The following is a 12,163-nucleotide window of genomic DNA, read 5'->3' as shown; positions in this document are numbered from 1 at the left end:
TGTGACGTGACACTCATGCAAAATGATCAGTGATACTCGATTAACCTTACTAATGTCCAAGTTTCATGCAATATATCCATTTACTTTTAAAGTTGGCAAAAAGAAGCTGCTGAAAACTGCTTATCTAAACTTTTAAAGTTAAGTGATGAAACCATTTCCTAAACCCAATCTTGCTTACGATTTTGATGTTAGCACCACAACATAGTCAAAGTTCATTGACCCTAATGACATTTGACCTTGATCATGTGACCTGAAACTCGTGCATGATGATCAGTGATACTAGATTACCCTTATGTCCAAGTTTCCAGTGCGGCAAAGGCATCCTAACTATACCATACACTGGACCATATATAGGTACATGTATGTATAAGATAAAGGGTAATATTCACTAGTTTCATACACTGTACGCATGATAGCCCACTTACCTCTACAATGCCTGCCATTATCAGTAAGTGTGTATCCTTTGGGGCAAAGGCATCGGAAGGAACCAGGGAGGTTCTGACAGCGGAATGCGCACTGCCCTCTCCTTCGTCGACACTCGTTGATATCTACAACAAAGAATAAAGGGTAGGTGGTAAATTTCCATCTAAACTTTAATAATAATAATAAGTAATAATTTTGTACAGTCTTGATCATTGTGAAATCTGGGCAAAGTCCTCATTAAGCGTTTTATCTCTGGCTGTGAAATTATGAATCATAAAAAAAAACTGTGGTCTGATTCTTAAAAAAAATACAGCAATTGATATAATACCAACAAATCAAATCTCTATACCACTTACCATTTATCAAAATTGTGCTGTTGGATCATATAGTGTACATTGGGCTTAACCCTCATAGGCCCAGGGGGGGGGGGGGATTTGGTGGACCTCAACATTTTTTCGTGAAAAATCTGGCGTGCAAATTTCTTTACTGCAATGCTCGCTGACTTTTTTTTAAAAAGTCTCATGCAACTTTTTGAGACCAAAATTGTGATGCCCGGGGAAGCAGTTACCAAATTATGCAACATTATAGAAGTGCATGTCAGATCCAAAATTGCTCGAATACTTGAATTCATGTCCAAATCCAATGCAAATTGTGTTTTTACCAAAAATTCACAAATGTTTCATTAGTTTTACTTTTACTTTACTGATTAAAATTAATTAATTTTGCCTTGTTTCTGATAAGGACTCAGTCAGTAACCATTTCCATCGAAAACACAATAATAAAGTGAGAAAAAAAAAAACACAGAGAAATACATAGGAAAAAAAAAAATTAAATGCATCAGGAAAAAATTGCAGTACATTTGATCGGAATCCTAAATAGAATCTGGGAATAGAAAATTAGCTGTTTAGGGGCTGTATTTAGTAAATTAGATCAAATTATCTATTTAATGCATAAATTAGCACAATTAATTCATAAAAAAATCCTATTATGTAGGAGAAATTAACCATACAGCCTTGTAGATTTCATCGCACACTACCCTTGTGCAAATTTTTGTGGCGCTTGCACGTGCGGCCAAGATCTCATGGGGCGGGGGCAGAATTTCCCCTTCCTCCCTGTGAGATGGGTCTAAATAACCAGGCTCTATTAGGGATAAGCATCAATTTGAATTAAGGTTCTATTTTGTACTCTATTTAAAACATAAATGTAAAGTGCCGATGTCTTACCTTCACAGGTACCCCTCCTTCCTACTTGGTATCCCTCTCCACAGTTGCATTCAAACGATCCAAGAGTGTTGTAACACGTCGAATTGAATCCACACACATTGTAATTCTCTTGACACTCATCACGATCTTCAAAAAGGAAAGATAGGAAGAATGCGATGTTTGAGGATAAAGACATGTTCTAATCATGAGAATTATATTGTTAATTTCAGTTTTAAGATCATGATGGACATTTGATCCTTCTTGAAAACAAGTGGAATGCCTCTGGCTGTCTCACCTGCATCACGCGATTCAATATAGCAGCAGTGCTGATTTTGAAAACTACTATAACTCGCACAAGATGTTCAGTGATACTTGGTTACTCTTATTTCCACGTTTTATGAACTAGACCAATACACTTATAGAGATATGATGGTAATTCAACAAATACCCCCAACGTGGCCAAAGTTCTTTGACCTTACATGACCTTTGACCTTGATCATGTGACCTGAAACTCGCACAGGATGTTCAGTGATACTTGATTACTATTATGTCCAAGTTTTATGAACTAGACCAACACACTTTCAAATTTATGGCTGTAATTCAACAAATACCCCAATTTGGCCAAAGTTCATTGACCCTAAATGACCTTTGACCTTGATCATGTGACCTGAAACTTGCACAGGATGTTCAGTAATACTTGATTACTATTATGTCCAAGTTTCATGAATCAGATCCATAAACTTTCAAAGTTATGATGGTAATTCAACAGATACCCCCAATTCGGCCAAAGTTCATTGACCCTAAATGACCTTTGACCTTGGTCATGTGATGTGAAACTCATGCAGGATGTTCAGTGATACTTGATTAACCTTATGTATAAGTTTCATGAACTAGGTCCATAAATTTTCTAAGTTATGATGACATTTCAAAAACTTAACCTTAGGTTAAGATTTTGATGTTGATTCCCCCAACATGGTCTAAGTTCATTGACCCTAAATGACCTTTGACCTTGGTCATGTGACATGAAACTCAGGCAGGATGTTCAGTAATACTTGATTAACCTTATGGCCAAGTTTCATGAACTAGGTCCATATACTTTCTAAGTTATGCTGTCATTTCAAAAACTTAACCTCAGGTTAAGATTTGGTGTTGACGCCGCCGCCGCCGTCGCCGTCGCCGCCGCCGTCGGAAAAGCGGCGCCTATAGTCTCACTCTGCTATGCAGGTGAGACAAAAAAAATGGATGTTTGACTTTGAGGGCATAATGTACACATTCTCTATTGACAAATATTGTGAATGTGATACATGGTGTGTTAAGTGGTGGTTAAAATTTAGTGAACCCCACCAGAAAATGAACATCTTCAAAAGTGTTCAAATTCTGCCATCTTTTAGATATTGAATTGTGAAGTCAGGTGATAAAATTATCACATTCGATATAGTTCGATTCTCTGGGCTTGCCGGACAGTGTAGCGTTGTAATCTACATGTATGTTCAACACTCAGCATGAATTACTGCATTTTCTGGTTGGATTCACTAATTTTTAGCACCACTGTACAAAGAGTGGCAAACAAAACTATCCATCATTTTAGGGGGCATATAAAGTATCATAATTCTATATGATCAAAATGTTAGCACTACAATGGATAGTGATCAAGAATATCTGTGCATAGTCTAAGTCATGATGAGCTGGAACTGTTTTAAGTTGGTATTACATATTGGCTTTAATGATAACAATTGTGACAAGTCACCCATGGGCCAAAAATAAGATGCCAAAAATGAATTTAGAGATTTTTACTGAGCATGAAAAGGACACATCCTAAGCTTTAAAATGATACATAACATGTCAAAATTGATCAACAATAACCCACATATGAAATTGATTGTAGAAGAAATTCAAAGAGAGGTTAAAAAAAATCAGAAGAAAACAAGATATGGAGTAACAAATTCACTAGAGCATGAGATAAGCACATTGTGCAATCTCGGTGATCAAACATTCAAGCAGTCTGGACAAAAAGTGGAGTCAAAGAAATACTAGTACATTGAATTATATAATAATATAATAAATAATATAGGATTTGTATAGCGCACATACCCAACTTGCTAGGTGCTCAAGGCGCTCCTATATACATGTATAACCATACAGCTACAAATTTCGACAGTATGAAGACAAAGAACTATTCTTTCAGATATGCCAATTTTCACATTTTTACCTTTTGAATATAAATCATAATTTTGGCTTTTTACAGAAAACCTTTCCTGGTGACTTATTGTTGGTTTGGGGGTTCAAGCGGGCCACAATTGTAAAATTGAGCATACCGACACAGACGCGACCGGTGGTATCCAGGATGAATCCAGGTTGACACTGGCAGCGATAAGAACCGTCTGTGTTGATACAAATACCGTTTTCACAGATTCCTGGGAACACCTTGCACTCATTGATGTCTTCATAGAGATCTGGGGTCACGCTAGGGGCATAACCAGGACCGTCGGGGCAAAGTTCAATGAAGTTAGCTGTAAAAATACAATAATAACAATTATACTTATTATTCAGAACTTAGTTATTAAATCGAAGTCTCTATGTGTTCTACAGTAACCCTGGCTTAGCAGAGGAGGTGTTACGCGCTCTGCATTTCAAGGAATAAATTTCTGCCAGGTCCCCATTTACCTCACCTGGATTGAGTGCAGCACAATATGGATAAAATTCTTGCAGAAAGAACTTAGGAATGTATTATTTCCATTTAAGTTCTAAATCATCTTCAATTATTGTGAGCTATTAATAGGCAGGCTTTCTTTTCAAACGTGTATCCCATAAGCTACACAGTATTAATTTGGAATAAATCCAACATCAAACTATTTTCACTATGTAACGCACAGTTAAGTATATATGCTTCAAATATATAAACCCAAATTATTATCATTATCCTGTAATATCCAAAGCAAAGCTCATATTCAAACTCATATTGAATTACTTACGATCTGAGACCCTTGGGCAGAGGTTACATGGCGAATCCCAGCCGGCACCCAGAGAGCAACAGCATTCCTTACGGGTAGCATTGCCTGCCCTGGCATCAGTACACTGACCTCCAACAAAATCATTGTAGCAGTAACTCCTACGCATATCTAATTTGAGATAATGAATAAATTTGAATAAAGACATCGCAAAGGCAATTAAAAAGTTTTATTGAATGTAATACATATAGAATATTACACTGTAAAACCCACTTTAGCATCCATCTGTACAGGAAGATAACCTGTCTTTAAAGATCAGAATTTCCCATTCATAGATGTATTATTGGGATCTGTCAATTAAGAATGATTATATCTTTCCCCTCAAGAGTCTATATATGCAGACCAGACTATTGAAATCTATTAATTTTATAATATCATGTTTGATATTTAATATTTTATGTATCATATTCAATATTTCACTAAAAGTCATTAATTTCAACCATTCAAGTGATGACCCCCCCCCAAAAAAAAAATGAAATAAAGAAAGTTCATACTAACACAAAGCAGCCAACAATTTGTCAAAATGGTAAGAATTTGGGCATCCCATAGAACACTTCTTTATCAATGTCTACAAGTCTACAGGCTACAAGACATACATAACATTATGAATATGCATAATAACATTTTTCTACAAGTATTGCATAACATTACAAAAACATCTTAGTGAAATGCTCTGGGTCTTGTGAAAACAACTCTTAAGTTTTATGAATACAGTTTTATGAATACATCCCATCAATAAAGGCAGCATTTCACAAAACTGACACCAAGGAAATGTCTGCATCCATCACAAATACATGAGCATTGAGTCATAATTCGGCAGAATATCAGCATACTTAGGCTTGCATTGCTGACCGTTTTGTGAAACCGTACCACTGTTCTGGGTGTTTGTAACTCACCAATACATATGAGACCATCGCTGCTAAGAAGGAAACCATCGGGACAGGTGCATTGGAAGCTTCCCGGTGTGTTCTGACACACCCCATTACGGCACATGTCAGGTATGATGGCACACTCATTTGTATCTACAAACAAGGAAAAAAATGTTTGATATTAGATCAGTATTATAAACCTTGTTAAAGAAATTTTTAAACACAAAGCTTTATGCACTGAAAAAAAAAGGTTGAGATGTTCAAGATTAGCAAATGGGTTTTTCAAAAGAAGCAGCTGCAAAATGAATGGCAGAATCATGATAAATTCATTGTAGTTCATTGATTGTAAATTATTTTTTTAGAATACTGGAAGTTAGCGTAAAATGCTACTATGGTTACAGAAAGAGCAGTGAGTTTCAATGATTTGACATCACATCAATGCATATCACTTTTCTTAAAAATCCCTTTCCATCAATAGTATCTTTTGCACATTGAAAATGAAGTCTGAATAAATTTTCACCCATACAACACAAAAAATATCAATCGGCCCCCTTGTGAAGCCATTACTGAAGCTTTCCCCGCTTGTCTTGGGCTGCATCTCAATCTTTCTACATGCATGTTCCAAAGCCTTGGGCATCACTGCAATGGCATCATCAATAGAGGGCCAAACAAATAAGCTAGCAGCTAGATAGGTCTGTCCCTGGAGTGATAGCTCAGTCGGTAGAGTGGTGGTCTTACAATTCCGTGACACAAATTTAATTCTCACTGCCCTTTGGTAAGGCATGTATCATCATTAAGAAGTCATTTGGAGAGGGCCTTAAGCCATCTATCCTCTGGTTGCATACTTACAAGCATTCATGCTGTCTTAGCTTTCAGGTATCAAAATATAATCCCTAACCTCATTTTAGGAGAACCTGCATCTAAAATCTTGTAGCAACATTTATAAATGCCACTACTATGTATACATAATCTTATTAGATATCAAAATGAAGGAAAAGTAAAAAGCTAGTATGTTCTCACCAATACACTCCTGACCGGAAGGTGAGAGTTGGAATCCGTCAAAGCAAGAACACCTGAAGCTACCAATGGTGTTATCACAGCGACCGTTCTCGCACACACCAAACCTTGCGATGCATTCATTCTCATCTGCAGCAATAAATATATTGAAGTATTCATCAATTTTTACCGAAATATGTAAACATTTAACATTACATGTATATAATATAAAGCCAATGTTAGCATTTCAAAGAAATCATATAAAAAAATTATCATGACCATTGATTTCAATACTTTTTACTTTGTTTGTTGATTTTCGTGGTCGATTAGTGCACTTGTCTTGCTTTGTTAAATTTATTCATTTCTTAAATTTGTAAGTTACACTTGTTAGGGATCTGCCTCGAAAGATCTGGTACTCTCAAACTCCATTTGATCTGAATACGCCCTATGTCTTATTGCTACTTCACATGTTGTAATCCTCACCTTCGCATCGGAGTCCCGATAGTGAAAGAACATATCCCTCGACGCAATCACAGAAGAAGCTTCCCGGGGTATTGACACAGCGACCGTTGGGGCATGTTCCAGCCATTGTGGCACACTCGTTGATATCTGTATAAGGAACGAGGGTACCCCCAAATGCAGTTTTTATCATCATCATCATCATCATCATAATAACAACTTGGATAACTATAATAGCCATTTTAAGAAAAGGGCTTCTTTCACAAGGCCAATTCAGCATCCTACATATTACTCTCGACCTTAAAACAACAATGAAGTAAAAACACATGACATTCCTGCTTTCAGTTGGGATGAGACCAGCATATTCTTAGGCTTTAAAGAGAAATATTGGCTATGTCATGATGAAGAAATCCCTTTTAAATTACACTGAGAATGTAAGGAAGGTAAGTTTCAAGGTAAGGGTGGAAAAAGGTTGGATCACTCAACCATGCAGTCTAGTGTCTTAAATCCGCATTACAAAAAGGTTCAATCACACATGAGGGGATTATTGGATGAGCTGGAATTGATACATCAACTAAACAAACACAAGCCTTTTATTCTTTAAAGATCAAAAACCTAACATCCCCTTTTTGAGTAATAACCAATTTTACATGAAAGCCATTTGAGGAATAGTGCAAATTTTAGTGAGTTTCAGCATTATAATGCAAGCAGGTGCATGATTTCTAAATCCTGAAAATGCATCTGCACAATGTTTGACCCTCAGATTTTGATAGATGATTTAATTTTCCTTTAAAAATAATATCACAACAAAATAACATAAATCATTTGGTTCATAAAATATCATAATAATGGAAATAAATTTCTTTAACAAAATATCATTAAAAACTATAAATTAATTTCCTTCAGAAAATATATTAATGTAAATTAATTTCTTTTAGAAAATATCATAATGTAAATTAGTATCTTTCATAACATATTATAATAATGTTAATTAAAATAACATGTATTTCATTAATAAATTTTGTTCATTTCGATTTTCTGGGTATGATCCATCCAATGTAGAAATGCATCATACAATGTACTCCACTCGTAACATAAGAAACTGTCCCCTGTGTGGGAATGGTATCACCTACCTGCGCAGTCTCCATTGATGGTGAGCTCAAACCCTCGGTTGCAGCTGCAGGCATAGGCTCCCACCACGTTCTGACAGGTGCCGTTTCCACACCGGTCCGGGAAACGGAAACACTCATCAATATCTGTTGACAGGGATGAAACATAAATTATGCAACCCTTGAACATGTCATCTTATAAGTATCTTTAATAATAACACTATGCAACAAACGCACTTTGTTTTTAGGTGCTGCTTACTATGGCACCAGTTTTAGCATAGCCACCCTGACCACGGGTCAATTTCAGAAAACTTGTTTCAATAACAAATATTGCAATAACAGTTTTAAGCTACAGAAATAATTCAATTTGATTGGCTGATAGTGAACTTGTTATAGAAATTGTGCATTTGTTTTTATAACAAGCCTTTATGAAATGGGACCCAGGTGTGCTCAGGCATTCATGAGATACCTAGTGGTACCCATTCACTACACCCGTTAGCACTTTAATTCTTTACATCGGAAAGGCTTTCTACGATAACCACCAAGTTTCTAAGCCCACCAAAAACTATTCAATGACTGCAACCCTATTTTTCGAACAAATCGCAGTTTACATTCAATATGAGTATTGAAACAATTCAAATTGTTGTTGAAGTACTGAGTAATGCTAAAGGATAATTCCAAATTAGCTTCAAATCAATTTCAGAGGCAAGATGGCTGTGATGTCATTATGATTTGGAATTGAATTCCTACAAGAAGGCTGAAATTTCAGTTTTAGTATTCATACCACTATTTGGAACATTGATTGTTAAAGATTTTATAGATTGAATATAAAATACCACATTACAAATTTTACAAAATTGGATCACAAATTGCATAGTGCGCACTTTATTACTCAGATTAAAATTACAAACATTATATAAGCATTGGACTGTCATGTCCTAAAGAAGACAGAGACATGTATAGGCATAAGACGATCAGGGCCTGCTTCATAAAGAGTTATACAGCAACTGTGCCATTGAGGGATTACCATGGTAATAGGACTCTGCAGCCAATCAAAATCAAGGTTTCCATGTTGTAGTTACCATAGTTACAATAGTTGTAGTCTTTTTGAAACAGACCCCAGGTCAATCCATGGTGCCCTCCGAAATTAAGATAAGGGCAATAGTCACAGCAAAAACGTTTAGTCAATCGATAATACATGAACTCACCATTGCATTCAGTCCCATCTGCAGACAGTTGAAATCCTTGATTACAGACGCACACATAGGAACCAATTTGGTTGGTGCACTGGCCATTTATACAGGCATCCGGTATGGTCAAGCATTCGTTGATATCTGGTAACAAAAGGGAGTTAATGTCACAGTAAAATCACTGAGGTAGTTTGATATAAACATAGTTTTACATAACAATTAGCCTAACATTGCATAGTGAAAAACTGGGAGTCCCTCAAGGCAATATCTGAACCACTACTATTTTTGAAATACTGTTTTACTAGGATTGTAATAAACAGTGGAATTTCAGGAAGTTTAGTTCTGGTTAGGAAGATATTAAGGTTAAGACATTAATTATTCCTCCAGAAAAGGACAAGTTGCAACATTTTGAGCACTTACATGTACATCTATATGTCATCTGGTTTGATATTGGCCTAAGTTACAGACTCACTCTAAATTTGAAGTTTTACATCGTGATCATCATGACTATAATCTCCTTTTGCTCTTGCCCCCCATCACCACTATCACAATTATCATCATTATTAATACCATTAGTAATACCATTATCATCATCATCATCATCATCATCATCATCATCATCATCACCACCACCACCACACCACCACAACCTCTATCATCATCATTACAACCATCCCCTCCCCTAAGCACTCCAACTTGGATTCCCTGCCCTATATAATGTGTTCACAATCTACATGTATTCTAAAAACCTTCAGGGCCACTTACCATCACAGGACAGTCCAGATACAGAGCGTTGGTAGCCGCGAGGACACAAGCATTCATGGTTGCCATCCAGGTTATTACAAATAGAGTTTCCTACACATCGGTGCATGCCTTCCAGGCACTCATTAATGTCTGCAAATAAAACAAAAAGGAACAAAACAAATATGAAATTAATGTAAACATATGTGACTGCCCAGCCCCAAGACCAGTTTAAAAAGCAGTGAAACGCATTATTTACATAACTTTATAAGAGTATAAGATACACATTTGACGTTATACCCTCATATCATTGCCAACTATTAACTTTCAAATATCATGTGATTACTGATTACTGGATATATTCATGGGACGATTCCACTGAACGATCAAACCTTTTCTATGTCAGCCCCCCCCCCCCACTTTTCTCCATATTTATTTCACTTCAAGAACCAATCAAGCCATAATTTGAGAGCATTACACATCTTCATATGAAGCACAAAGTGGAGACGAATCATTCCAGGAAAGACAGGATGTACTGAACAGACTGGCCCTAACACGTATCTGATGGTGAATTTACATGACTGAAATCGGCTAGCATTCATATTTGAAGAAAAAAAATTAACTACAGACCATATTTACTTTCTCTGAACAAGCAAATTAGCATCACGATTGCACGTTAGTGCAAATGAAAAAATGGGGTTCTGTACAATTGTGTACATTTCTACTGATTGGTAAAGGCATGTTCCTACCTTCACATATATGCGTAGCAACGTTTGCCCTGAAGCCTGGTCGACAATCACAGCGGAAACTTCCGGGCGTGTTCACACAAATACCATTGGCACAGATACCCTCGATGAGGGAGCACTCATCAACATCTAGAGAAATATAATTAGGGTTGATGTATGAATTAGGACATGGTCAAATAGCATCTCATTGCTGTAAGGCATTGATTATTAACCAATGCCTTTGAGCAATATTAAACATTGATTTGGCCTTTAAACATCTGAGCTGTATGGTCCTAAATGTTTTTTATTATTATTTTTTTTAAAGATTATATTGGGTTTTCATGATTTTGTGTAACAAATCAAAGATACACAATACAAGGAATTCAGAAAAGTAAATAAGAAAAATTAAAGAAACAACAAATAAAATGGCAGCATACACATTATATGTTTTGATTGGGAACAGTGTAGCATATCAACAAATAATTAACAAGTGATAAACAAGTAGTTAGTGCAGTCACTTTGTCTCTTCTACGTATTGCTCATCCCCTATAGTATAGTAAAGGCAAGAAAAGAGGGATAAGGTCCCAAATGTTATGTATAGCTGTGATATGTAGTGAAAATTAATTCCTGTCAATATCAAACCTGTAAATCATTATTGTTTTAAAAGTGAAAATGAACAAGTGACCAGAAAAGCCAACCCAATTTAATTCCAAATACTAGATGCATTACAATCATTATTGAAGTATTGTATATTTGTTTTACCTTCAGGGAGTCCAGTCTCTGGGTTGACAACATGACCAGGTGAGGTAGCACCACACATCCTGTAGTAGTCCTCTGATAGGAAGAAAACAGACAGAGAAAAGAGGAAAAATTTGTGATGGAATTGCAATAGGTGGTTGATAACATGCTTGTCAGAGGTCAGCTCATCATCACCATCATCATCAAAACCTCTACTACCACAATGACCATTACGATCACCATCAATGTCCTCCTCCTCATCATCATCATTGTCACCATCACCGTCATCATCATCATCATCATCATCATCATCATCATCATCATCATCATCATCATCATCATCATCATCATCATCATCATAATAATAATCATCATCGTCATCATTATCAACATCATAATGATAATCGTCATCATCACCATCATTATCATCAACACCACCATCATGGCCACAATCATGATCAACACCACCATCATCATTATCATCACCACCATCACCATCATCACCATTGCCATCATCATTCTCATCACCATCATCGCCATCACCATCATCACCATCACCATCACCATCATCACCATCGTTGTTGTCGTCGTCGTCGTCATCATCATCTTCATCATCATCATCAAAACCATCACCACCACCACCATCATCATCATCACTACGAGTGTGACCACCATTACCACCACCCCCATCACCATCAACCTG

General features: G+C 36.4%; 1 protein-coding gene across 1 annotated transcript in view; it reads right to left on the bottom strand.

Moving 5' to 3' along the window:
• The window catches only part of LOC129261707 (fibrillin-2-like), an 82,386-nt gene that overhangs the window by 15,661 nt on the left and 54,562 nt on the right, over window positions 1-12,163 (bottom strand). Inside the window, exons 40-51 of the mRNA XM_064099941.1 lie at window positions 11,485-11,556; window positions 10,747-10,872; window positions 10,022-10,150; window positions 9,275-9,400; window positions 8,091-8,213; window positions 6,982-7,107; window positions 6,523-6,648; window positions 5,530-5,655; window positions 4,598-4,744; window positions 3,941-4,135; window positions 1,647-1,772; window positions 426-548 (exon numbers count right to left, since the gene is read on the bottom strand). Of these exons, the coding sequence (XP_063956011.1) occupies window positions 426-548; window positions 1,647-1,772; window positions 3,941-4,135; window positions 4,598-4,744; window positions 5,530-5,655; window positions 6,523-6,648; window positions 6,982-7,107; window positions 8,091-8,213; window positions 9,275-9,400; window positions 10,022-10,150; window positions 10,747-10,872; window positions 11,485-11,556 (1,545 nt within the window). The remainder of the gene's footprint in view (window positions 1-425; window positions 549-1,646; window positions 1,773-3,940; window positions 4,136-4,597; window positions 4,745-5,529; window positions 5,656-6,522; window positions 6,649-6,981; window positions 7,108-8,090; window positions 8,214-9,274; window positions 9,401-10,021; window positions 10,151-10,746; window positions 10,873-11,484; window positions 11,557-12,163) is intronic.

The sequence above is a fragment of the Lytechinus pictus genome, chromosome 5, assembly GCF_037042905.1.
Source record: "Lytechinus pictus isolate F3 Inbred chromosome 5, Lp3.0, whole genome shotgun sequence".
Taxonomy (NCBI): Eukaryota; Metazoa; Echinodermata; class Echinoidea; order Temnopleuroida; family Toxopneustidae; genus Lytechinus; species Lytechinus pictus.
This window is presented reverse-complemented; position numbering and strand designations above follow the sequence as displayed.